We start from the raw sequence: 23,104 nt of genomic DNA, 5'->3' as shown, positions 1-23,104 counted from the left end.
CTTCTTCAACTACTATACGCGTGAATTCGGAATTTCTTACGTCGCGTTATCTCTCAACCCACAGGAACCAATTTTGCTTTTCGACCTCACAGGTCGACGAATTTCTGCTAATGGAGCCTCCCGTTAGGGGGCGCACGACTGCCCCAGCCGATTCCACCCTCACTGCGCAGCCTCGGTCCAGGAGTGGGAGGGAATCCCCTTGCAGTCGCGCGTGTCGTCACCGGAGGGCGCGGCTAGACAGTGGGGGCAGGGCCACAGAGCTGCTTTCGCCCTGGTAAAGTAGGTTGCGAGCGGGAGGCGGCGACCGCTTTTCTGCAGTGTTGGGAAGATGGCGCCGCCGATGACGGAACGGGGGCTGAAGAGCGTCGTGTGGCAGAGTGAGTGCGGTGGGGCAGAGGCTTGAGCGTGGGAAGGCCAGGAGGCCGCCATACTGTGCCTTGCTTTCCTGCCCCGGACCAGCAGTCTCTTAGGGAGCCGCCACGGGCACTTGTTGCTTTGGGACCCGCGTCCCTGCTAGGACTTTTTCCTGCTTTCCTTCCCACCCCTATCTCTTGCTAGCACAAGAATGGGCGGGGTGCGGGAGCAAGAGGCCTTCTCCCTCTCATGAGGCACTGCCTCGCGTCGGCCTCGCTTTGGCCCCGAAGCCTTGCCCTGGGTGAGCGGGCCCCCAGCCTGGCTTTTTCTCGCGCGGCCCTTGTGCCTATCCTCGGCGGGGCTCCTAGCGCTCCTCTGCTCCCCCCGGAGCCCCACCAGTCGGTGATGTCTCTCCGCCCGGGACAATTGCACTGTGTTCTGTAACCCGCCCTCCCCTTCTCCCCACACTTGTTTCCAAAGACTGCTTATTCGGCATCTTAGTTTTAGTCCCAAGCAGGGTTTTAGAACTACACTTTTCGGTCCTCTAAAAGAAAAACAAAACCTTTCCGTTAAATAGACCCTTCTTCCGTATTCCTAGAGGAGCCCACTTCCTAATGAGTTCTGGAGAAGGAACAATTTGAATGATTAAATCTCGGAGCAAAACCTGCACATTCTCTCTCTACACTCTCTGGGCCACTCCCTGCTGTTACGACTGTACTACTGCTTGTTAGGTATTGATGTTCTGGTCTTCTGCCTTATCATCTACGATTTCATAAAAATCACTCCAAAGCTAGGTCTGCCAGGTTAGAGAAGGAATGAAACCAGAAAACAGGAAGGACCATCATTGTTTGGCTTGTGAGTTCAAATTAATTATGGCGTAGTAGTGGAAAAGGAGTAACATCTAATTAGTATTTCTGACTCTGGTTTGTTAAGCAAAGGATAGAAATGACTTGAGTTAATAAAATTCTGGGAGTTACAGAGTTCCTTGTATAAAATTAAAACCCCAAATCAGTAACTGGCATATTGCTGAACATACTAGATACTTAAAACGACTGTATAAATAGAAGGGGGAAAATAAGTTATGATAACATGTTTTTAAAAATTTGATAATTATAAGGTTAGCATTCTGTTTTTTAAGATTTGCATGGGTGACTTAAGATTTGGTACTATTTTTCAATCTCAGTGGTATGTAAGTACATATACATGAAAATGGGTAGTGAATGCATTGTAAAAATAATTGCCAAGATATATATGATCTTTAACATAAGCATTTATAAGAAAAAACAGCTAATGACAGTAACATCCGTTTTGATAGTGTGGAAACTGGGCAAGAGGGAAAGTTTAGAGATAACAAAATTTCCGTCTAGTGCTGTTAACTTGAGGTTGCACCAGGATGTGAGATGGAGTGTAAGATAAGATGGGAGACTGAAAGGAAGGAAAGAAATGTCAGGGTTAAAAAACAATTATTTGAATCTTTGTGTAAATAGAAACATAAATGAAAAACAAGATGACATTCACTCAACATATAGAGAGTAAAGTAGAAAGAGAGACAGAAGAGGGACTCAGAGTTCTGTTAGCAAAAGAGAATAGAGTCTATAAGAAATGATGAACAAATCTCCTAAGAGGTAGGAGAATCCTACATTTGACTGGGGAAAGGTTTTGCTAGATTGATCTAGCTAGATTTGCTAGTTAGGTCATGGTAGAAAGCTAAATAACTTAACCTTCAATTTACCCAAAATGTAGGGAGAAGGAAACTAATATTTCTTGAACATTTATTCTGTGCCAGGCATTATTTTTTACATCTATTAAAATTTGGTAAGAATGATTATCTTTATTTCATAGACGTTAAAATACATACGTATCTTTATTTCATAGATACTAAAATATTGTCAAAGCTGTATCATATTATCATAGCCGCATTATTCATAATAGCCAAAAAAATCAACCCAAATACCTGTGGATTGATGAATAGATAAATAATAAGCGGTATGTCTCTACAATGAACTATTAATAAAAAGAAATGAACTACTGATGGATGCTACAGTATTGATGAATCTTGAAAAAGTTGTGCCAGGTGAAAGAAGCCATTCACAAATAACCACATACTGCATGACGCTGTTTACGTTAAATGTCCAAAATTGGAGACAGAAGGTAGATTACAGTTGTGTACATCTGGGGGGAGGAGGAGATGGGGTGATTCAGGGATAATGGCTAAGGGGAGGGCTTCCTTTTGGAGTAATGAAAAGGTTATAAAATTGATTATGGTGGTGGATGCACAACTCTGAATATACTGAAAGCTGTTTAATTGTACACTTTGGGTGAATTGTATGGTACGCAAATTATATCTCAATAAAGCTCTTTTTTAGAAACTTGATAGAGCTATTAAATATAGACTTAGTATTCACACCCAGATCCTTCTGGCTGCAGAGTTAACATACGTGTCTGTGAATTTCTGTAGTGTTTAATTTAAACCTTAGTTCGGAGCCTTATCTTATGCCCAGTTTATTGCAGTAGCCTCCGCCTCCTTACTAACCCTCCAAGCCCTTGCTCTTAGTCTAACTGGCCAATAGCTGCCAGAATAATTTTCTTGTTACAGTGCAGTGCTGTGATCATGCTGATCTCCTGTTTGAAGACCTGCGGAGAGAGTCCCTCCAGTTGTCTAGAAATGATTTCAAATACTTGGTCTGCCTTTGAAGACTTATAACCTGACCTTAACCTACCTTATTTTCTACCTTTTCCTTGTATGATCTTGATGTTCTACTAGTCTATACTGTTGAGTCTTCTTGAAATCTTCTCCATCTTTATGCCAATTTCTGTTCAGAATGCTTCCCTTATGCCTGTTCTTCACCTGTCCAAATTTTAGCTAGCCTTCAAATCTTGGCTCAAATGGGGCTACTATCTCCATAGTGGCTTCTTATTTTAACCCAGCCTTTTACATTTCTGTAGCATTTGGATCATCCTTCTCAAATGGCACTTTTCACTGCTGCCTAATGTGTCTTGATAAGCTTTTTAAAGTTGGGTCCACTCTTGTGTCTTCTGGAGCTTTAAATTCTAAACAGGCCCTAGCAAAATGCAAATGCTTGTTAAAAGTAAATAGTAGATTAGTTTTATAATTTTCTCCATTTTTTGCTACCCAAAGTCCCCCATTTATTCAATTACTACTACTGAATTCCTATGGGAATAGAGTAATAGAAGGCAGAGAAGTTCCCAGCCTTTTCAAAGCCTGCATTCAAGTAGGAAATAATAGAAAATAAAAATGTAAACAAGAAATAAACAACATTTCAGTTTGTGAGATAGATATATAGGCTACTTTAGCTAGATGAATCGGGAAAGGTTTCTCTGAGTAGGTGACATTTGAGCTGAGACCAAAAACATGAGAAGGGATCAGCTTTTAGGTACTGTCTTAAAAACACTTTTTTTTTTTTTTAAAGAATTTATTTATTTATTTGACACGAGAGAGAGAGATCACGAGTAGGCAGAGAGGCAGGCGAGAGAGAGAGAGGAGGAATCGGGCTCCCTGCTCTGCAAATGCAGAGCTTGATGCAGGGCTTGGTCCTAAGACCCTGAGATAAAGACCTGAGCCCACTGAGCCACCCAGGTGCCCCTTAAAAACACTTTTTTTAAAAAAGCTTTACTGGGGCACCTGGGTGGCTCAGTAGGTTAAGCCTCTGCCTCCGGCTCAGGTCATGATCTCAGGGTCCTGGGATAGAGCCCCACATTGGGCTCTCTGCTCAGTGGGGAGTCTGCTTCTCCTTTTCTCTCTCTGCCTGCCTCTCTGCCTACTTGTGATCTCTCTCTCTGTCAAATAAATAAATAAAATATTTTAAAAATAAATAAATAAAAAAGCTTTACTATTTTGAGTGCAAAGGCTATATTTATTTGCAAAACTAAGTTCCATACTTAAAATCAGGGTAAGTTTCTAGTGCTTGGTATCGCTCAGTTGCCACTTTTTGCTATAGGAAAGCACTAGCAAAAAAAAAATCACTGATGAAAGGTTTTAAATTTAAAAAAGCAACAAAACAAAGCAAGCTGAAGCCACCTGTGGTGTTTTTTTTTTTTTCCTCATTGCAGTCTTTTTTTCTTGTCTGTAAATAGTAGTCTGATGTCTGTGATTCTTAGCACATGTTTTACAGGAAATGTTAAGAGAAAGTTGCTCTAGAAAAATTACAGATAAAAGTAATCAGAATGTATTCAAGACCGTCCTTTACATGTTTAATCATAAGCTTTTCCCCTTTTTCACATTTTCCTTTTTTTAGTCCTTATATTAAAAAATGTGACTCATTTTTTTTCATTTTTAATTTTTTTATTAACATATAATATATATTATTAGCCTCAGGGGTACAGGTCTGTGAATCGCCAGGTGTGATTCATTTTTTTAGGTACCTAACATCAACATAGCATTTTCCATGCTATTTCATAATCTTTGCTATTAACATTTTTAAGTGTCTAAATACCTTGATGTGGCAAAACAATTTTGATAGCAGAAGACTGTCACAGCCTCCCTCTCCAAATAAAACCACTCTTAGATTTCTTACAAATTCTTCTACAAGTTTTCCATTCAAATATAATCACATATAAAATATATTTTTGCTTTAATCAATTATTTTTGTTTTATATATTTTTTCATCCTGGTCATTTTAACTTTATCTTGTCGAGCAAAATTTTATTTTAATTTTTGGATATTTGCACAGTCATGTATTTTTCTAAATCAGTATTAATTGAGCATCTATGCTGCACACTATCTTAGGTGCATATATATCTTGGCTTCCTGGAATTCACAGTTCAATGGGAGGTGATGGCACACAAGTAGCATGTGCTTTATTAGCAATGCAAAATGTTTCATGAAAGAAGAGGAAAAAAAGGAATTATTGCCCTTCTGGAAGTGGATCAAGGAGGACTCCAGAGAGGAAGGGGCAATTGAAATGTGGTAGGATTTTGCCAGACAGAGGGAAATCTGAGCCATGGCCCAGTACGAAAAGTACAGTTTTTATGGGAGAGGCAACAATTCCTTTTGAATGTGGAGTATTTGTTGCAAGTAATAGGCTGATGAAGAACAAAAGGTAGGTTGGAGCTAAATAGTTTAGACATTAGGCAGTGAGGAATCATTAAAAAGGAAGGTTTTTTTTTCCTCTTTCAGATATCAGTCATTAGCAAAAAAAAGAAAAAATCAGTGTCTAGCATTTTTGAGATTCTGTTGGAATAATGCTGAAAGGAAGTTCTCTTGTTTCTGTTTTGAAGGGAAATAACTAAGATTTCATTAAGCATATGGTTAAGTGTGCTAATGCTAAATTGACAGCTGAATGGATTTTTATCCATGTAACTGCCACCCAGATCAAGATACAAAATGCTTCCAAGTACCCCATAACTCTTCCCAGTCCAAATCTTACCCTCTTCCCCAGAATAACTGCTATACTATTCTGACTTGTATTACCATTAAATAATTTTGTAACAGTAGCTTTTTATTTTCACACCTTTATGTTTAAGAGAGAAACCCTCCAGACCTTACATTAAGTATTTTCTTTACAGAAATAAAGAATTTACTAAGTCCCTGCCTAGAAATATTAGTGCTTTAATATTTGCCTTTGTATACATTTAGTTGGTCTTAAAGTAGTCCTCAGTTTTCATAATATATTCTACTTTCATACAATTTTTAAACAGTGTGCCTTAAGCCCTAATTGGTTTTTCCCATGTGCAGTTTAGTCTGTTCATTCAACTGACTAATAATGAGTATTGCATTTGTTCCTGCCCCAGGCTCCTGGATTTACCTTTATAAAGATTCTTACCTAAGATGCCCAGGTGGCTCAGTAGTTAAGCATCTGACTCTTGAACTCAGCTCTGTTCTTCATCTGAGGGACTTGAGTTTAAGTCCTGTGTTCGGCTCTATACTGGGCCTGGAGCCTACTTAAAAAAAAAAAAAAAAGGATTCTTACCTATTCACTAAATAACTAGGGCCACAGCTCAGCAGAATCTGTTGGAATCCTAATTAGGAATTAGTAACATGTATAAAAATTTTTTGAGAATGTACATTTCTTAATGGTCCCACAAGTCTGCTTTTGACTCCTTTTGATTTTTCAAACACATTGTCATTATGCATTACTTATAAAAGACTGGTTTATTATTTCTCCTCGTTGGACTAAGAGTTGGGAAACTTGGTTTTCATTCCAGATTATTTTTAACTTTCCGAGCCTAAAGAATGAAGAGTTTGGACTACATGTTCTTTAAGATTTTTCAGCTTAAATTCTTCATGATTTCGTTTTTTCGATCTTCACTTTGTTATATTTTCTTTATTTCTGTTTGCATTCCTTTTTTTTGTTTGTTCTGAAGATTTATTTTTTTGGGGTGCCTGGATGGCTCAGTCATTAAGCATCTGCCTTTGGCTTAGGTCATGATCTGGGATCAAGCTCCGCCTCCGGCTCCTTGCGGGAAGCCTGCTTCTCCCTCTCCCACTCCCCCTGCTTGTGTTCCCTCTCTCGCTGTGTCCCACTCTCTGTCCAAAAAAAAAAAAAAAAAAATTATTTATTTGTCAGAGAGAGAGAGTGTGTGTGCACACAAGCAGGGGGAGCAATATATAGGGGGAGAAGCAGGCTTCCCACTGAGCAGGGAGCCCCAGGCGAACTCTATCCTGGACCCAGGATCATGACCTGAGCCAAAGGCAGACAGGCATTTAACTAACTGAGCCACCCAGCCGTCCTGTCCACTTGGATTCCTCATAGTTTTCTCTTATCCCATAGTTTTTCTTTTATATTGTTTTGTTTAGGTCATAAATATTTAATATTAGGTTTTCATTATTTAATGACAATTTACAAATCATTTGTGTCTTAAGGCATTTTGCTCTGACATCTGCTTACCATGATTCTTTGCTCCTTGTTTATTTACTTAGACATGATTTTAGTCCAACTTTAGCAAGTTAAAATGAATTCCATATGTATTAAAGATCTAAAGTATAAAATGTAAAACAGCAAAATGTGGAGAAAATATAGGCTAGCATGAGTTAGATTTAAAGAAAAAAACTATCTGGTAACCCACATCCCATTAAAAAAAAAACTTAAGTAAAAATTGTAAATTCCTATAGGGGTAGAAGACACCAGCTGAACTATAGATTAGAAGAAAATACCATGGTAGGAAGAAAGGGTTAATATATAGAGTATCTGCAAATTGATAAGGAGAAGATAATGACTCAATAGAGCAATAAAGGATGTAAACAGGTGATTTGAAGATTAGGACATTGAATTGATTGTTTTTAGTGGAAATGCAAATCAAGACCAGTTTCTTTTTTTGACCCATCAGGCTGATAATCATGCTGTAATTGGGAAGCTTGCTGGAGGGAATGCGAATGGTTAAAAACTTTTGAGAAAGCATTTGGCAACATACAGTAAAATAAGAGACACATATCTTTTGATGCTAACAGTCTCACTTACAAGAGCCTCATCTTCAGAAATAAAAATAATGGTAAATAAAGATATATGTATAGGGGTACCTGGGTGGTTCATTTGGTTAAGCATCTGACTTTAGCTCGGGTCATAATCTCAGAGTTGTGGGATGGATCCCTGAGATGGACTCTGCTCACTGGGGAGTGTCCTTGTCCCTGTGCCTCTACCCCCTCTAGTACATATACTCTCTCTGCCTTCTCTCTCTCTCGCTCACTTAAATAAAGTCTTTTTTTTTTTTTTTAAGATTTTATTTATTTGAGAGAGAGCACGAGAGAAGAGAGAGAAGGAACACACAGCAGGGGTAGGGGTAGAGGGAGAAGCAGACTCCCTGCCAAGCAGGGAACCCAATGTGGGAGTCAGTCCCAGGACCCTAAAATCATGACCTGAACTGAAGGCAGATGCTTAATCGACTGAGGTGCCCTCAAATAAATAAAGTCTTTAAAAAAAGATAAATGTATAAAGATCTTCATTGCAACATTATAGTGGCAAAATGGAAACAGGATGACTGCCTGTCATATAGGGGAATAGTTGAATAAATTATGGTGTGCCTGTAGTAAGGAATGTAATGTAGCTATCAAAAAGAAGTGTTTGTATCTGTGTGCTTATATTCTGTGTAAAGGGTATCTATAACGTATATTTAATGAAAACAAGCAAGTGACAGTAATGGATATATGTTGATTCCATTTTTGTAATAATCTGCTTATTAGAGAAAAACCCTCATAGATGTTAGAAGAGGATGATAAATTGGAGTGGGAGGCAAAGAGACTGGCACTGTTACTCTGTTGGTCCAAGAAAGAAGGCCAAATGTGGCGAAGGAGATAGAAGACGGATGGAGAGTATGGGAGAGATTCTGGAGATAGTATAAATAGGATTTAAGCTGGGGAGAGTCATCTTAGACTAGGATTCAGGTCTAGGAGACTAGGCAGCAGATGATGCTGTTTATTGGTAAAGGGAAAGAGAAGGAACAGTTTTGGAGGGAAAAAGCAGTTTAGGTTTAGAACACAGTGTTAAGTGAAAGTCACAGTATCTAGTGAGCAGGTGGAGATATATAGGTATAAATCACAGAAAAAGGAGCTGATTTGAGATCTGGATTTAGATAAGAACAGAGAGAGAAGGGTGCCTTTTCCAGGTCCATGTTGAGATTGTCTTTAGTACTGGTATTTTTCCCCTCTCATTTCCTTCTTTATGAATTACACATTGCTAGGCTTTTTGGTTTCCTTAAAAACTGTTATTCATAGATGATTTCCTATTTTCCGGACAAACCAGTTTCTTTTGTGTTGTCACCAGGTTTATTAATAGCTTCCCTGTGATTTAAGATAGCTGTACAAGTATACCTTCCACATTGCTGATGCACACTAAATTAGCTCTAGTCTCATTTTTCCCTTCAAAGTTTTCATTTCCTCTTTGGTATTATATTTAAATATATCTCCTTTTACGTTTAGGAGAAAGAATGAGCAAAGCAGGGTGGTTGACATTAATAAGTCGTTACTTGGGTAGCATTTGGACTGGTGGAAAATCAACTTAGAGAGTAGTCAGAGGCCACTTGCTAGAGGATGTTGAGTAGTAAAATCTAAATTTTATTCTGTAGGCAGGAGTGAGCACTTGAGAGAATTTCAAGGTGGGCTTTGATGTAAACAGAAAATTGTGCTTCAAGAAGATAACTGACAGCAGTGTGGAAAAAATGGATTGAACTGGCAAAGGGGTTGGATGTAGAAAGCAGGAAATCCAAGTAGGATATTATTGTAGTAGTTCAGTGAAAGATGATGAGAATCAAGGCAATGTTGGGATAGTGGCAGTCACCAGAAAAAACAATCAACACTGCCTTTTTATTGGATATGGGGGAACGGAGGAAATATCCAAAGACTATGACTAAGAAAATGCCAATAAAACCTCTTAGAAATGGAGACGTCTTAGAAATAGAGAAGTTTTGGGGCGCCTGGGAGGCTCAGTGGGTTAAAGCCGCTGCCTTCGGCTCAGGTCATGATCTCAGGGTCTTGGGATCAAGCCCCGCATCGGGCTCTCCGCTCAGCAGGGAGCCTGCTTCCTCCTCTCTCTCTGCCTGCCTCTCTGCCTACTTGTGATCTCTGTCTGTCAAATAAATAAATAAAATCTTTAAAAAAAAAAAAAAGAAATAGAGAAGTTTTTAGGGAACTATAATTTCAGTTTGAGGCATATAGGAGCTTAAACCTGTACTATATAATTGAAGGATAAGATATAAGATATGAAGGGTAAGATATAAGATTTGTAGAAAATAGAAGGACTGCTGGGGTTACGGGATATGGGAAGAACTTGGTCAAAGAGTACAAACTTACAGTGAGAAGATGAGTAATTACATCTGGGGATGTAATGCACAGTAGTATGATTATAGAGAACAACACTGTACTATATACTTGAAAGTTGCTAAGGTAGATAGATCTTAAATGTTCTCACCTCCCAAAATAACTAAAAGGATGGTAATTATGTGAGGTGTTAGAGATGTTAAGTAACATTACAGCTGTAATTATATTACAGTATATGTGTATCAAGTCAACACATTGTGTATCTTAAAGTTGTGTTTTATGTCAGTTACATCTCAATGTTGGGGAAAAAGTGAATGGTGGGTCTGATAGATGAAACTTTTAAGAATGAATATGGTTTCTGAGGAAGAGAGTAGAGCAAGCCGACTGAAGGAATTGAATCTTTGCAATATATCCATATTTGGGATGCTAGAGAAACGTATGTAAGGTCATATAATTTTCATTAGTATTTGGAGGAAATACCTTCTTAGTTCTGTAATTAGTTGATATGATTTCCTTTGATGTCCTTCCAAACATACCTTACCTGTGATCCTATCACTTTTCATGGATGCCCCTAATTTCTAGTCCACAAAGCTAGTTATTTCTTTATTGGGTTTGTTTTTTTTTAAGATTTTATTTATTTATATGGCAGACAAAGATCACAAGCAGGCAGAGAGAGAGAAGGAAGCAAGCTCCCCACTGAGCAGAGAGCCCGATGCTGGGCTCGATCCCAGGACCCTGGGACCGTGACCTGGGCTGAAGGCAGAGGCTTTAACCCACTGAGCCACCCAGATGCCCCTTTATTGTTTATTTTTAAGATGCTGACACTGTCTTGGTATCTTTGGATTCCAAGGCAGCACTACCCAGTAGAAATAGAATGCAAGCCACATAAATAATTTAAAGTTTTCTAATAGCCACATTAAAAAAAAGTAGAGAAATTGATGAAGAGTATTTTAATAAATTTCTAAAATGTTATCATTTAAACATGTAGAAATAAAAAAATTAATGATTTTTTCATTTCTTTTTTTGTACTACGTCTTTGAAATCTGTTGTGTGTTTTATACTTCCAAGACATCCCAGTTCAGGGGCTAGCCAAATTTTAAGTGCTCGATAGTGACATGTAACTAGTTTCAGTGTAGAAACAGTGTAGTTTCTAAGGTTCTAAAGATTATAATGAGATAAGTTCTTCCAAGGGAACTCTTCAGTCTGCTCCATCATAAATTTCATGAGCATTTGTTTCTTTGATTTTCAACTAAAGGTATATAGAAATAAAGCAAGCTTAGAAAGGGAAGTAGCATAATATTTTAGTGTCTGAACTCTGCCTGAGAAAATCCTCATCTCTGCTTATGGAGTAGAGGAAATCAGTGCTTTGGGCTTAAACTAGCATTCAACATTCTAGGCTTTTGCCATCATTCTCACTTAATATTATAATCTTCCTAGCAAACATATGTAAGCACCTTAACCAGTACTTCTTAACACTTTCAAGCCTTCCCAATTACAGTAAAGCCTTCCAGATCACACTTCTTATGATGAGCATTAGTAAATCCTTCTTAAATATACCCTGCTTGAATATTTCATTTTTTAATGTGATGCCAAAAATTGATGGTATATATCTACAAACATTAACTTAAATATAAATTAGAAAAGTTTAAATGAATTATATAAACATCTCATATCAGGAATTAGTGAAATTAGAAGTTATTATAATTTATATTTTAATTATATTGTATTTATTACATACCACTTACTATTTTCAGAATTGAAAATTGGGCGATGGGTGACTCAGTTGGTTAAGCAACTGCCTTAGGCTAAGGTCATAATCCCGGAGTCCTGGAATCGAGTCCTGCATTGAGCTCTCAACTCCACAAGTTTCTGCCTGTGACCTCCCCTCTCATGCTCTCTCTCACTCACTGTCTGTCTCTCAAATAAATAAATAAAATCTTTTAAAAAAAAATTGAAAATTAATGAAGCATTAAATGTGGGGAATTGCTTATTATGAAGTGAACAATAGATATTTGTATGAATTGCCTATGTATTATTTAATATATAAGAAAAAAATTTTTGTAAATCAGTGAACTAATTTAAAAAGTATATTTAGATTTTGAATATCATTGAAAGGAACATGTAAATATTTATTGATTATAAATGAAGACTGAATATTTGTATCTAGTGCTATAATATAAATTGTTGAAAATTGTAGTGTAGTAAATCAGGAAGAAAAGTAACTATTAGTTTCAGTAGTCAGATATAATTTAGCAATGGGATTTTCCTATGAGTTTTGTTTTCATCTTATTTACTTGGGATTTAAGTAGAATAGGAGAAAGCAAGTCAGTTAATAGTTTCAGAAATATTTTCAAGATATATTTATATACTTATATATATTCTTAAGTATATTAGCCTTTCATAATACTATTTTTTAAAGATTTTATTTATTTATTTGAGAGAGAGAGAATGAGAGGAGGGAGGTTAGTGGGAGAAGCAGACTCCCTGCCAAGCAGGGAGCCCAGTGTGGGACTCTGTCCTGGGACTCAAGGATCGTGACTTGAGCTGAAGGCAGTCACTTAACCAACTGAGCGACCCAGACACCCTTTCATAATATTTTTATTCTCAAAAGTTTAAAAACATATTACAGTTTAAATATAAGTAGGGGGCACCAGGGTGGCTCAGTCAGTTGAGTGTTCCAATCTTTATTTTGGCTCAGGTCTGATCTGAATGTCATGGTATGGAGTCCCCAGTTGGGTTTCTCCCCCCCTTAGGCACAGGGGAGTGAGGAGAGAGTCTGCTTGAGGTTATCTTTTCCTCTGCCCCTCCCCCAGTTGGGTATGAATGCATGCTGTCTCTCTAAAAATAAATTTATAAATGTTAGGTATTAACAATAACTTAGAATTTAACAAGTATCTATACTTTTTATGTAGGTTAACAGATTCTCAATCGGATACTTTCCGATGATTTTGATATAGTTGTTTTTGAGTAGTTACTCTATTATTATTTTTCTAGCTATTGATTAAGATTCATAAATTTTTTTTTTTTTTGCAGAGATAAAAGCAACAGTGTTTGATGACTGCAAGAAAGAAGGCGAATGGAAGGTAAAATTTGCATATTTTGCCCTTCAATTGAGGACATCAATATACTGTCCTTATTATACTTCTGTAACGGTGTAGTTTGGAACTGTACTGATTGCGTTCAAATCCCAGCTTCACCACTTGATAGCTGTGACTTCTTGGATAAATTACTTGATCTCTCTGTTCCATGTTTATAAAATAGGGATAGTATTACCTTCTGGCATGGTTATAAAGATTAATGAATTAATCCATGACAAATGATTAGAATAGCACCTGGAACATTTATTATTCCAGAAGTGGAATTTTATAATTTTAAGAAAATTTGATGTTAAACACAGGATAAATTTAAAATGAACAAGTTATCAAAAATAAATAAAACAAGTTCTCTTCTTCAAAATGGAAATGTTTCTATTTGCTTACTTATTTTGATATTATATGTATGTATATTGAGAAAATGAATCTCCAGATCATACAAGTTAAAAGGTGAGTTGAGATAATTTTGCCTGTTATCCTAATATTTTCATTTTATGTAATATAAGGTCTATATTTGAGTGGGTTTAATGTATTAAATTCTGTTTTGTGAATTCTTGGCAATCAAGTCCTTATACTTTCTTAATTTTTATTCATTTTAGATCATGCTTTTAGATGACTTTACCACTAAGCTTTTGGCATCATGTTGCAAAATGACAGATCTTCTAGCAGAGGGTATAACTGGTAAGTGTGACCAATACTCATCATCAAAACTTTTTTTATTGTGATTGCAGAAGTTTGAAGTATTAATAAATTTTATTTAGTCATTGTGTTTCTGAGGAGGTTATGTTTTATTCACTGGACATTCTTTTCTCTGTGGATCTTCAGAATAAACCTTGGAAGTTTTCTTCAGCTGAGATTATAATTCAGTGCCCCTGACCAAAACTAAGTCAGTTGCCTTGTTGAGTTTGTTACTAAAATTTTTAACTCTTATATATTTGATAATGGTTTTGTATGATCCATGACAACCCTTTAAAGAGATTTTAAATACCCTCACTGGTAATGAGGAAACTGAGGCTCAAAGTTTAATATAGGGGTGCCTGGGTGGCTCAGTTCATTAAGTGTTTGCCTTTAGCTCAGGTCATGATCCCAGAGTTCTGGGATCGAGCCCTGTGTCAAGTTCCCTTCCCTGCAGGAAGTCTCTTCTCCCTCTCCCTCTGTATGTGCTCGCTCTCTCTAGCTCTCACTCTCAAATAAATAAAATTTTTTAAAAAGTCAAATATAATTATTTTATATTTTGGAATTTAATGTAGAGTGTGTACCCTCTGTCACTGCTACTTGTGAGGTTCAAATGTACACCAGTATTTTTTTTTAAGATTTTATTTTATTAAGATTTTATTTATTTATTTGACAGAGAGAGATCACAGGTAGGCAGAGAGGCAGGCAGAGAGAGGAGAGAAGCAGGCTCCCCACTGAGCAGAGAGCCCGATGCGGGGCTGGATACCAGGACCCTGAGATCATGACCCGAGCTGAAGGCCGAGGCTTAACCCACTGAGCCACCCATGTGCCCCTACACCAGTATTTTCAAGAAAACCTGAGGATTGTGGACAACAGGAGGATTATCTGAAAGTTTTTATAATGTTTGTTTTGATATTTATATGTCAAATCTTTAACATATAATATTTTATTATTGATTATATATTTGTAATATATAATTTGTAATATATATTTGTTTGTCTTTATGGTATATATGGTCTTCTCAGTGGAAAAAGCTCTCAACTATAAATTAGAAGATTAAAGCCTTGATTTTTCTGCTGTTGGACAAGTGTAATATTGATTAAGCCACGAAGTTTTTTAAGTTTCCAGAGGTCATTCTGATTTGCAACTAGAGTGAGAAGCATTTGTTAATGTGAATAAAAGCTGTGAAGCTACAGAACAATTTTGCACTGTAAGGTTGTATTGAATTTTTGTAGACCATTGTTCTTACTGTATGTCAGTGTTCATAGATACTCTTCAAGGAAAAGATTCTGTTGCCAAGTAAGTTTGGGACTTCACAGAGGTTTTTTTTATATGCTATCAGGTATGTGGATTCCCCTGGGTTTAGGTGCAGTATTCAGTTTTCTAATAATTTGACCACAGAAAGCTTTTTTTTTTTTTTTTGAGAAGCATTTCATAAGGACTGTTTATCATGGAGCACATTGCTTCCTTATGTCCTCTGCTGTCACCTCGGTTTGCTCTGGTTTAATCATCATAATATCTACCAACTTGAACTTGCACAGTCCTTTTGAGTCCCACGTGGGCTCTCAAATTGAGATTCCCTCGATTAGACTTGGCATTGCAGTTTCAGTGATCATACTTGCTGTCATCATTCAGGTCATTTTGTTAAAATATCCAGTAGTGTCTTAGAAGTTTTAAAAAATTGATGAGAAAAAATGAATGTAGGATGCTACGTCAGTGAAGAGTAAAGCTAAGTAGAATCCTTTTTAAAAATAGACTGGGAGTTAGATTATTCCTTTGTCATTGTTACAGGAATAATTATAAAAATCTTTTTTAAAAAATCTCTTAATAGACATCCATATTCCAGGAATTGAAGAAGTGGCACTTTGCGCTATTAATAACCAGATATTTAAGAGTATTTTCAAAGTCTATTCTAAATCATATCATAGTATTTTCACATTTTAACATGTCCATTACTCACCAAACATATGTAGCATAAGATGACTATAAGACACTTCATTTTGAGAGTTAAGCAATAAAAAGTTTATAAGATTTAACCTTGATCTCTTTTTTTCTTTTAAGATTTATTTATTTGAGAGAGCGAGCACAAGCAGGAGGGACAGGGGGAAAGAGAGGGAGAATCTGAAGCAGACTCAATGTGAAGCCAGTTTCAGGGCCTGATCTCACAACCCCAAGCTCACTACTTGAGCTGAAATGAGGAGTTGGTTGCTTAACTGACTGGGCTACCCAGGCACCCCAACCTTAACCTTTTTTTTTTCTTTTTAAGATTTTTAATTTATTTATTTAACAGAGAGACCGATCACAAGTAGAGAGGCAGACAGAGGGAGAGGGGGAAGCAGGCTCCCTGCTGAGCAGAGAGCCCGATTCGGGGCTTGATCCCAGGACCCTGAGACCATGACCTGAGCCAAAGGCAGAGGCTTAACCCACTGAGCTACCCAGGTGCCCCACTAACCTTAATCTTTTAAAGTTGAAATTACAATTGTTGGAATTGGAGATAAAACAAAATACACCCGGGCACCTGGGTGGTCCTGGGATCGAGTCCCGCATCAGGCTCTCTGCTCAGCAGGGAGCCTGCTTCCCTCTCTCTCTCTCTGCCTGCCTTTCTATCTACTTGTGATCTCTCTCTGTCAAATAAATAAATAAAATCTTTAAAAAAAAAAAAAACAAAACGAAATATACCCTTGGAAACCTTATTTGACATCCTAATAGAAGCTATGATAAACCTATACACTAAATGTGTGGGGGGGGGGGGGGGATGAATCACTATATTTACCAGAGAAGTCCCAACAGTAGCCTCCCTATCAGAGTAATCTCCCTGTCAGAGTAATCTATCTTTCTTTCTTCCTTTCTTTATAAGACTTTATTTATTTATTTATAAGATTTTATTTATTTGTCAGAGAGAGAACACAAGCAGGGTGAGCAGCAGGCCAAGGGAGAAGCAGACTTCTGCTGAGCAGGGAACCTGATGCGCAACTCTATTCCAAGACCCTGGGATCATGACCTGAGCCAAAGGCAGACGTTTAACAGCCTAAGCTACCCAGGCGTACCTATTTATTTTATTTAGAGAGAGTGTGCTTGCATACGAGTTGGAGGTAGCAGAGGGAGAGAGAGTCTCAAGCATATCCCCCACTGAGCTCGGAGCCCCATACAGGGCGTGATCCCATAACGCTGAGATCATGACCTAAGGCAAAATCGAGTTGGATACTCAACTGACTTAGCCACCCAGGTGCCCCAAGTTTAATCTTTTTAATTCTTTCTGGGACTCTTGCCAGCTTTAGTCTTAAAAGATGATTCTCTTGATTTGTGGAATGATACTTCAGTTTTTTGGGTTTTTTTTTAATATAGCTTTAACAGTTAATTTGACAATTTTGAGTTTACTAGACTTAAATTTTCTTCATTTCCCATAAGTTAATTTTATGAACCTCTTAATTTCAATAATAAAATATAATTGAGTAAATTTTGATATTTCATTATTAAAAATACTTTATCAGTATTGCATAGTTTTAAAAGAATAAATTAATTAGGAGTTTATTTGAAGAATATTATAGTAGTTAAAAACTTGGATTCTGGAGTCAAACAGAATCTTACCTGTTCTACTTTCTAGCTGTATAACTTCGACAAGTTATTTAACAACTTCAAGCCTCAGTTTCCTCATTTGTAAAATACTTAACTTATAGGTTTGTTATATAAAACTTACTATAAGGTTTAACAGATAATTCATGTTAAGTGCTTAACCTTGTATCTGGTATCATATTTGCTATTACAGTAAAATATTTTTTAAAAGGAATACATATTTTAATTTTTACTGTATTTTTCTTGCTGCTTCATGACACGTTGCTTGCTTATGCTGGTAGACCCAACTATGAAATAGCTGCTTTATCTTTTTTTTCTCATGATGAGCACTTAGATCAGAGTTTCGTTTTAGGGAAGGTACATTTTGGTACTTTTTTTTAAAGATTTTTTATTTTAGAGAGAGGGTGCAAGTGGCAGAGCCGAAGGGAGAGGGACAAGCAGACTCTGTGCTGAGCATGGAGCCTTATGTGGGGCTCAATCCCCAGACCCTGAGATCATGACCTGAGCCAAAATCAAAAGTTGGACGCCTAACTGACTGAGTCACTCAGGCATCCCTACATTTTGGGGATTTTTTGATTTATCAGATGGAGACAAAGAAAATGTTAAATCCAGTACATGTAAATGTGTTTCCCTATTATAAGTAAGAAGTAAAGCTTATTTTAAAATTGTTTCCAGTGTTTGGTTTTATAAAATTACTTTTTTTTATTAGTTGTGGAGAATATTTATAAGAATCGAGAACCTGTCAGACAAATGAAAGCTCTTTATTTTATCTCTCCAACATCAAAGGTGAGTATTTTGAATCTTTAAAAATTATGTTCATCATTTACCATTGACCTCATTTTCTCATAGAAAATTCAAATGAAACTTCTTTATTAGAAAAGTAGTGCCATAAACTAGTTTGCTTAGGAAAAGTTTTTCTATGTTAGAAAATTATTTCATTTGCACTCTTCTCAATGAGAATATATATAAGTGAAAGAATTCTCTCCCCTCCCCCCATATATGAAAGCAGAATTTAATTGTATCAAACAGTAGAGTTTCTTTGAGTAATTTGTTACCCAGTGATGTTCCTGTGCAGTCATATTTTTTGGGATGACAGAAATGTACATAAAAGAAATAATCTTGGATTAATCCTTTATCTTAGTGACTTCTCTATGGCATACATTTATTCATACATATGCACATTATTATACATATTATGCACATTATTTATACATATACACACATGTATGTATGCATATAATCATGTATGTAAATAAATTTTTTATGTCAAAGGAATATCTTAGTGTATGATCAGTGATTGAGCTCATACCTAAAGCCAAACTTTTAGATCTAAGTAAATACCAGATTCCTTTTTCTCTGCAGCATCTGAGAATGAATTTTCCAGTACGTCCTTTGGCTTATTCCAACTCAGAATGTTAGATTAGCAATTCCAGTTTCATTTCTTCTGATTCTGTTAGACAGCAGGAAGGAAAACCAGATATTCACTGTTTAGTCTCTGCATATTGGTTACTGGTGTTTTTTCTTTTTTTAAAGATTCGATTATTTATTTTAGAGAGAGAGAGAGTGGGAAGGAGGGGCAGAGGCAGAGGGAGAGGGAGAAACTCAAGCAGATTCTGCACTGAACAGGGAGCCTGATGTGAGGCTTGACTTTAGGACCCTGAGATCACAACCTGAGCTAAAACCAAGAGCCATGCTTAACTGACTGAGCCACCCAGGTGCCTCTGGCTGCTGGTAGGTGTTAGTGACATTTTATATCCTAACACTAATTAGCATTAACAGATAATTGTATGGAAGACTATGTCACCATTGGAAATGAGATTTCTAGGAAATTTTAGTGCTTTAGGTAGTTGTTCCTTTTTATTGTTAAGTGACAGAAACGGGATACAAAATTGTATATTTAGTAAAGGAGCAAAAGACTCAGAGAAAATGATACTTGAATGTGGCTCCTTTTTCTCCTATAACCAACTCGTTTCTGTTTCAGTTCTTAGTTACAGTATCCTATAGCCATGTGGGTACCAGTGAGAGCTTAGGCTCATTGGGCACTAGTGGAGAAACCTAGTGAGAGACTTCCTTCCTCAGTGGCTAGGTGAGCCCCTGGAGACCAGCATCAGAGTGTTCCCAACCAAGGGTCATAAAATAACAGATTTCAGAAGAGTTTAGCTCTAAGAGATTTTCTGGACCCCAAGGGAAAGGTTGGTTGGTGAAAAAGAGAAGCCGTGGTGGTTTGTTTGCTTATATACCTATAGCCCTCAAGAGGGGAAATCTTTTTGCCTGACTCCTTTTGTGGAACTGCCTTTATTTAGGATTCTCCAACAATAAATCTAAGCCTCCAGTGAACTGACAAAGGAAAACACTGACACATCTAAGTGGGTCAAGCTGTCAGAGAGAAGTTCAGTAAGAATGAAGAGAATACACACCTTACAAAATATAGCTGCTTGGAGAGAAGAATGATGACCTGAACAGAAAAATAATACACATAAGGAGAGTTTAGTATAGCACACAAAAAACTTTCTGAAGTTCAAAAATGTGATTTCTCAGTTAAACAGTTAATTGCAGAAAAGAATAATAATTATCATTGAAATTTGAATTAGTAACCTAGAAGATCAAAATGGAACATCTCAAAGCAGAAAAAAAAAGTCATGGAAATTATGGGGGAAGGATAAGAGACTTGCTGGATAGAGCCATGAGATCTAACAGAAATAGTTGTAGGACTTCCAGAAGGAGATAACGGAACAGATGGAGGAGAGAGCATTAAATTCTAAATTCTTCATTTTTGCTGCCAAACCATTGTATCTTTAATTAAAACTACCAACACTAAAAAAAAAAAAAATTAAATAAATAAGTAAAATTATCAGCACTGAGGCATGTAAGAACCACCAGATTGTATTACCTGCCATTCCTTCTCCTTGCAGTCATTTCCCAAACTCTGGGTCTTTCATTATCCCTTGACAGTTTTACTCCTAGCTCAGTGTTAACTCTCTTCAGCTCCTCTTCAATCATAGCCAGTGGCTTCATTATCCAGGTAGATAACCTTTCTAGTATGTTCATTGGCTTCTCAACTCCTTGATTTGTTACCTTCTAATCTTATGTGTGGGTTTAGCTTCCCTGTCACTGAATTGTTCCTGGATCTTCTCATTGCTCTAACAGTACTCTGTTCCTCACATATTACCTTACTACTTAGGTTTTTCACTGTTAACTGGCTAGACAAAATAGCATTTAAAAAAAAATCAGTTTACAAAGTAAACTTTTGGAAAGTTAAGATTTTGTTTTATTATTAAAAAAGAATAATCTTGGTTATTTCAAACACCTAGCATATTTAAATTAGTTGATTATATGTATATTAACATCTAACCTTTTTTAAGTCTGTAGACTGTTTTTTACGTGATTTTGCAAGTAAATCCGAGAACAAATACAAAGCAGCATATATATACTTCACTGACTGTAAGTAGCTTTGTAGAAGTATTATTTCATTCTTTAAAATCTATCAATTATTAGTTACTTCTTACAATGCTATTATAATACTATAATAGTATATAGATTTTCTACTTATTGCTTATTCTAATTAGATTAGAAAGAATCTAAAGATCATATTCTAATTCATTTAAGGTGATAGAAAATTAAATTCTGAATTAGCCATGTTTTGCTGGTGTACAGTGGTAGGGGGTTGGTGGTAAAGGATGTCCCTCAAATTTTATGCTGATGATAGGATAAATTTTTTAAATTAAAGTTTTAATTGGTTATTTGATTATATAATCAAAAATAAGACCCTTTGGGAGAGTACTGAAGAAATTGCCATCTGTTTGGCAAATATTAATGGAGATAATCTGTCACATTTCTTTTACCATGCCATATGTTCAAATAGAAAGCAGCTAAAGTAAAGAATCATAGAGAAGTCTAGAAACACATATAATTCTGCTTTATGTTATACCTTACATAATAAAACTGCAAAATGAAAGTGCCATTCCTCCAAGTGCAGCCTTGTTCTGTGCTATTAGAGATTCATCATTTTAAATAGTATATCGTTTGTCCTATAAGTTATTGTTTATTTCATGCCTGTAGTAGTTTTCATTTTAAAAGTATCATGCCGTAACTATTTATCTTTTAAATAATTTTATTATGCAGAAATTCGTGTTTATGGAATTGACAAAATTTAATGAATGTGAAGCCTCTTAACTAAGGAAACTTAAGGCTAAAGAATATAATGTTAAAAGACTCTAGAACCCAGTGGTTATGTTCCAACCTAAATTAAAGGTGGGTTTGGGAGCAATAGACTCTAAGGTCCAGAATTTATTAGTCTCAGGATTTCCTGACAGTAGAGAAGTTCTTGTAATACATGCAAGGAAAAAACTAACAATTTGTGTGGTATGGTTGCACTTAGTGGCAGATTGAGAAAAGTAGTGTAAATTCCTAAGAAGTTCTGAAAGTCCTGTAAAAGTTTATTAAGTCGTGGGTTTGGACCTGATTCTCTGTCCTGATAATTTTAGTTTACTGTGTAAACAGCAGTTTAAGGAAATAATCTTAGCTTATGATGCCTATGAATGGGGAAAATGGAATTTCTATTATAGCCCTCTTGGCTAGAATATCTGCTCTGTAAAGGGAAGAAGAATATTTACATATTATCTCATCCTCATAGTAAATTACTTTGTGAAAGTCACTAATTTATATGTAAAAAATAAATATTCTTGGATGTTGAAATGATTTATTCAAAAGAATAAAAATTTAGATGGAGTTACAGATTTTGATTTTTTTTTCTCTCTCTCAGTTTGCCCTGATAGTCTCTTTAACAAAATTAAAGCTTCTTGTTCCAAGTCAATAAGAAGATGTAAAGAAATAAATATTTCCTTCATTCCACTTGAGTCTCAGGTACTTTCTCTTTTTATTTTTAATTTTAGTTCATAATAGATTTTATTATGTGTATTTGGTGATTTTGAACAATCCACAAATAATCATTTCTCATGATAACGGAAAGGAGATGAGCATAAATTGGAAGAGAACATGAAAGTGGAGCTTAAATTCCATGGCTGTTGCTAAGTGCTGTGTATGTCAAGTTTTACAGCACCGTTAGATTTTGAAATCAAAAGATTTTGAGCAGTCTATGTTAGATGACTCAAAAGAAATCGTTTTAGCTTCTGTGACCATTTGTGATATTAAAACAAATGTTCTTCAATAAATATTTTCTATAACATTAGAGAGAGTATCTTAATCTATGAAATTTTTAATTTTTTTAAATTTTTAATTTTTAAAGTTCATTTTGACTTTGGAATAGTTATACGCCTTCAATTAATAATAATAATGGTGATAGGAAATACCTACATTGTATTCTCCATGTGCTAGACTCTTTCCTAAATGTTTTCCATAAATATATTCATGTAAATTCTCATAATAGTTCTATGAATAGATAGTAATCCTATCTTCATTTTAAAGATGGGGAAATCAAAAAAGTTAAGTAACTTGCCCCAAATCAAACAGCTAGTACATTGCTCAGCTCTGATGTGCTCTGTTCTCTGTATTTGGATTCTAGCATTTCATAGAATTGTAATAGCTCACTGTTGTTTGGAACTATGAGGTCAATATATTAAGAGATAGGAATGTCCTAGAAAAGGGTTTTTTCATTTAAGCTGTTGCTGTTTTGGGCAAAGAAAAATTAAAATCCAAATCATAAAATTTTAAGATACCCGTTTCACATTAGACTGTTTCCAAA

The 23,104-nt window shown here is 36.1% G+C and overlaps 1 protein-coding gene across 1 annotated transcript in view; it reads left to right on the top strand.

Annotated features, from left to right (window-relative positions):
* The first annotated feature begins 248 nt into the window (after positions 1–248).
* Positions 249–23,104, top strand: part of STXBP3 (syntaxin binding protein 3) — a 52,178-nt gene continuing 29,322 nt past the window's right edge. Inside the window, exons 1-6 of the mRNA XM_046017960.1 lie at positions 249–377; positions 13,097–13,146; positions 13,755–13,836; positions 18,113–18,189; positions 20,766–20,844; positions 22,166–22,266. Of these exons, the coding sequence (XP_045873916.1) occupies positions 329–377; positions 13,097–13,146; positions 13,755–13,836; positions 18,113–18,189; positions 20,766–20,844; positions 22,166–22,266 (438 nt within the window). The 5' untranslated portion in view covers positions 249–328. The remainder of the gene's footprint in view (positions 378–13,096; positions 13,147–13,754; positions 13,837–18,112; positions 18,190–20,765; positions 20,845–22,165; positions 22,267–23,104) is intronic.

The sequence above is a fragment of the Meles meles genome, chromosome 1 (assembly GCF_922984935.1).
Source record: "Meles meles chromosome 1, mMelMel3.1 paternal haplotype, whole genome shotgun sequence".
Taxonomy (NCBI): Eukaryota; Metazoa; Chordata; class Mammalia; order Carnivora; family Mustelidae; genus Meles; species Meles meles.
This window is presented reverse-complemented; position numbering and strand designations above follow the sequence as displayed.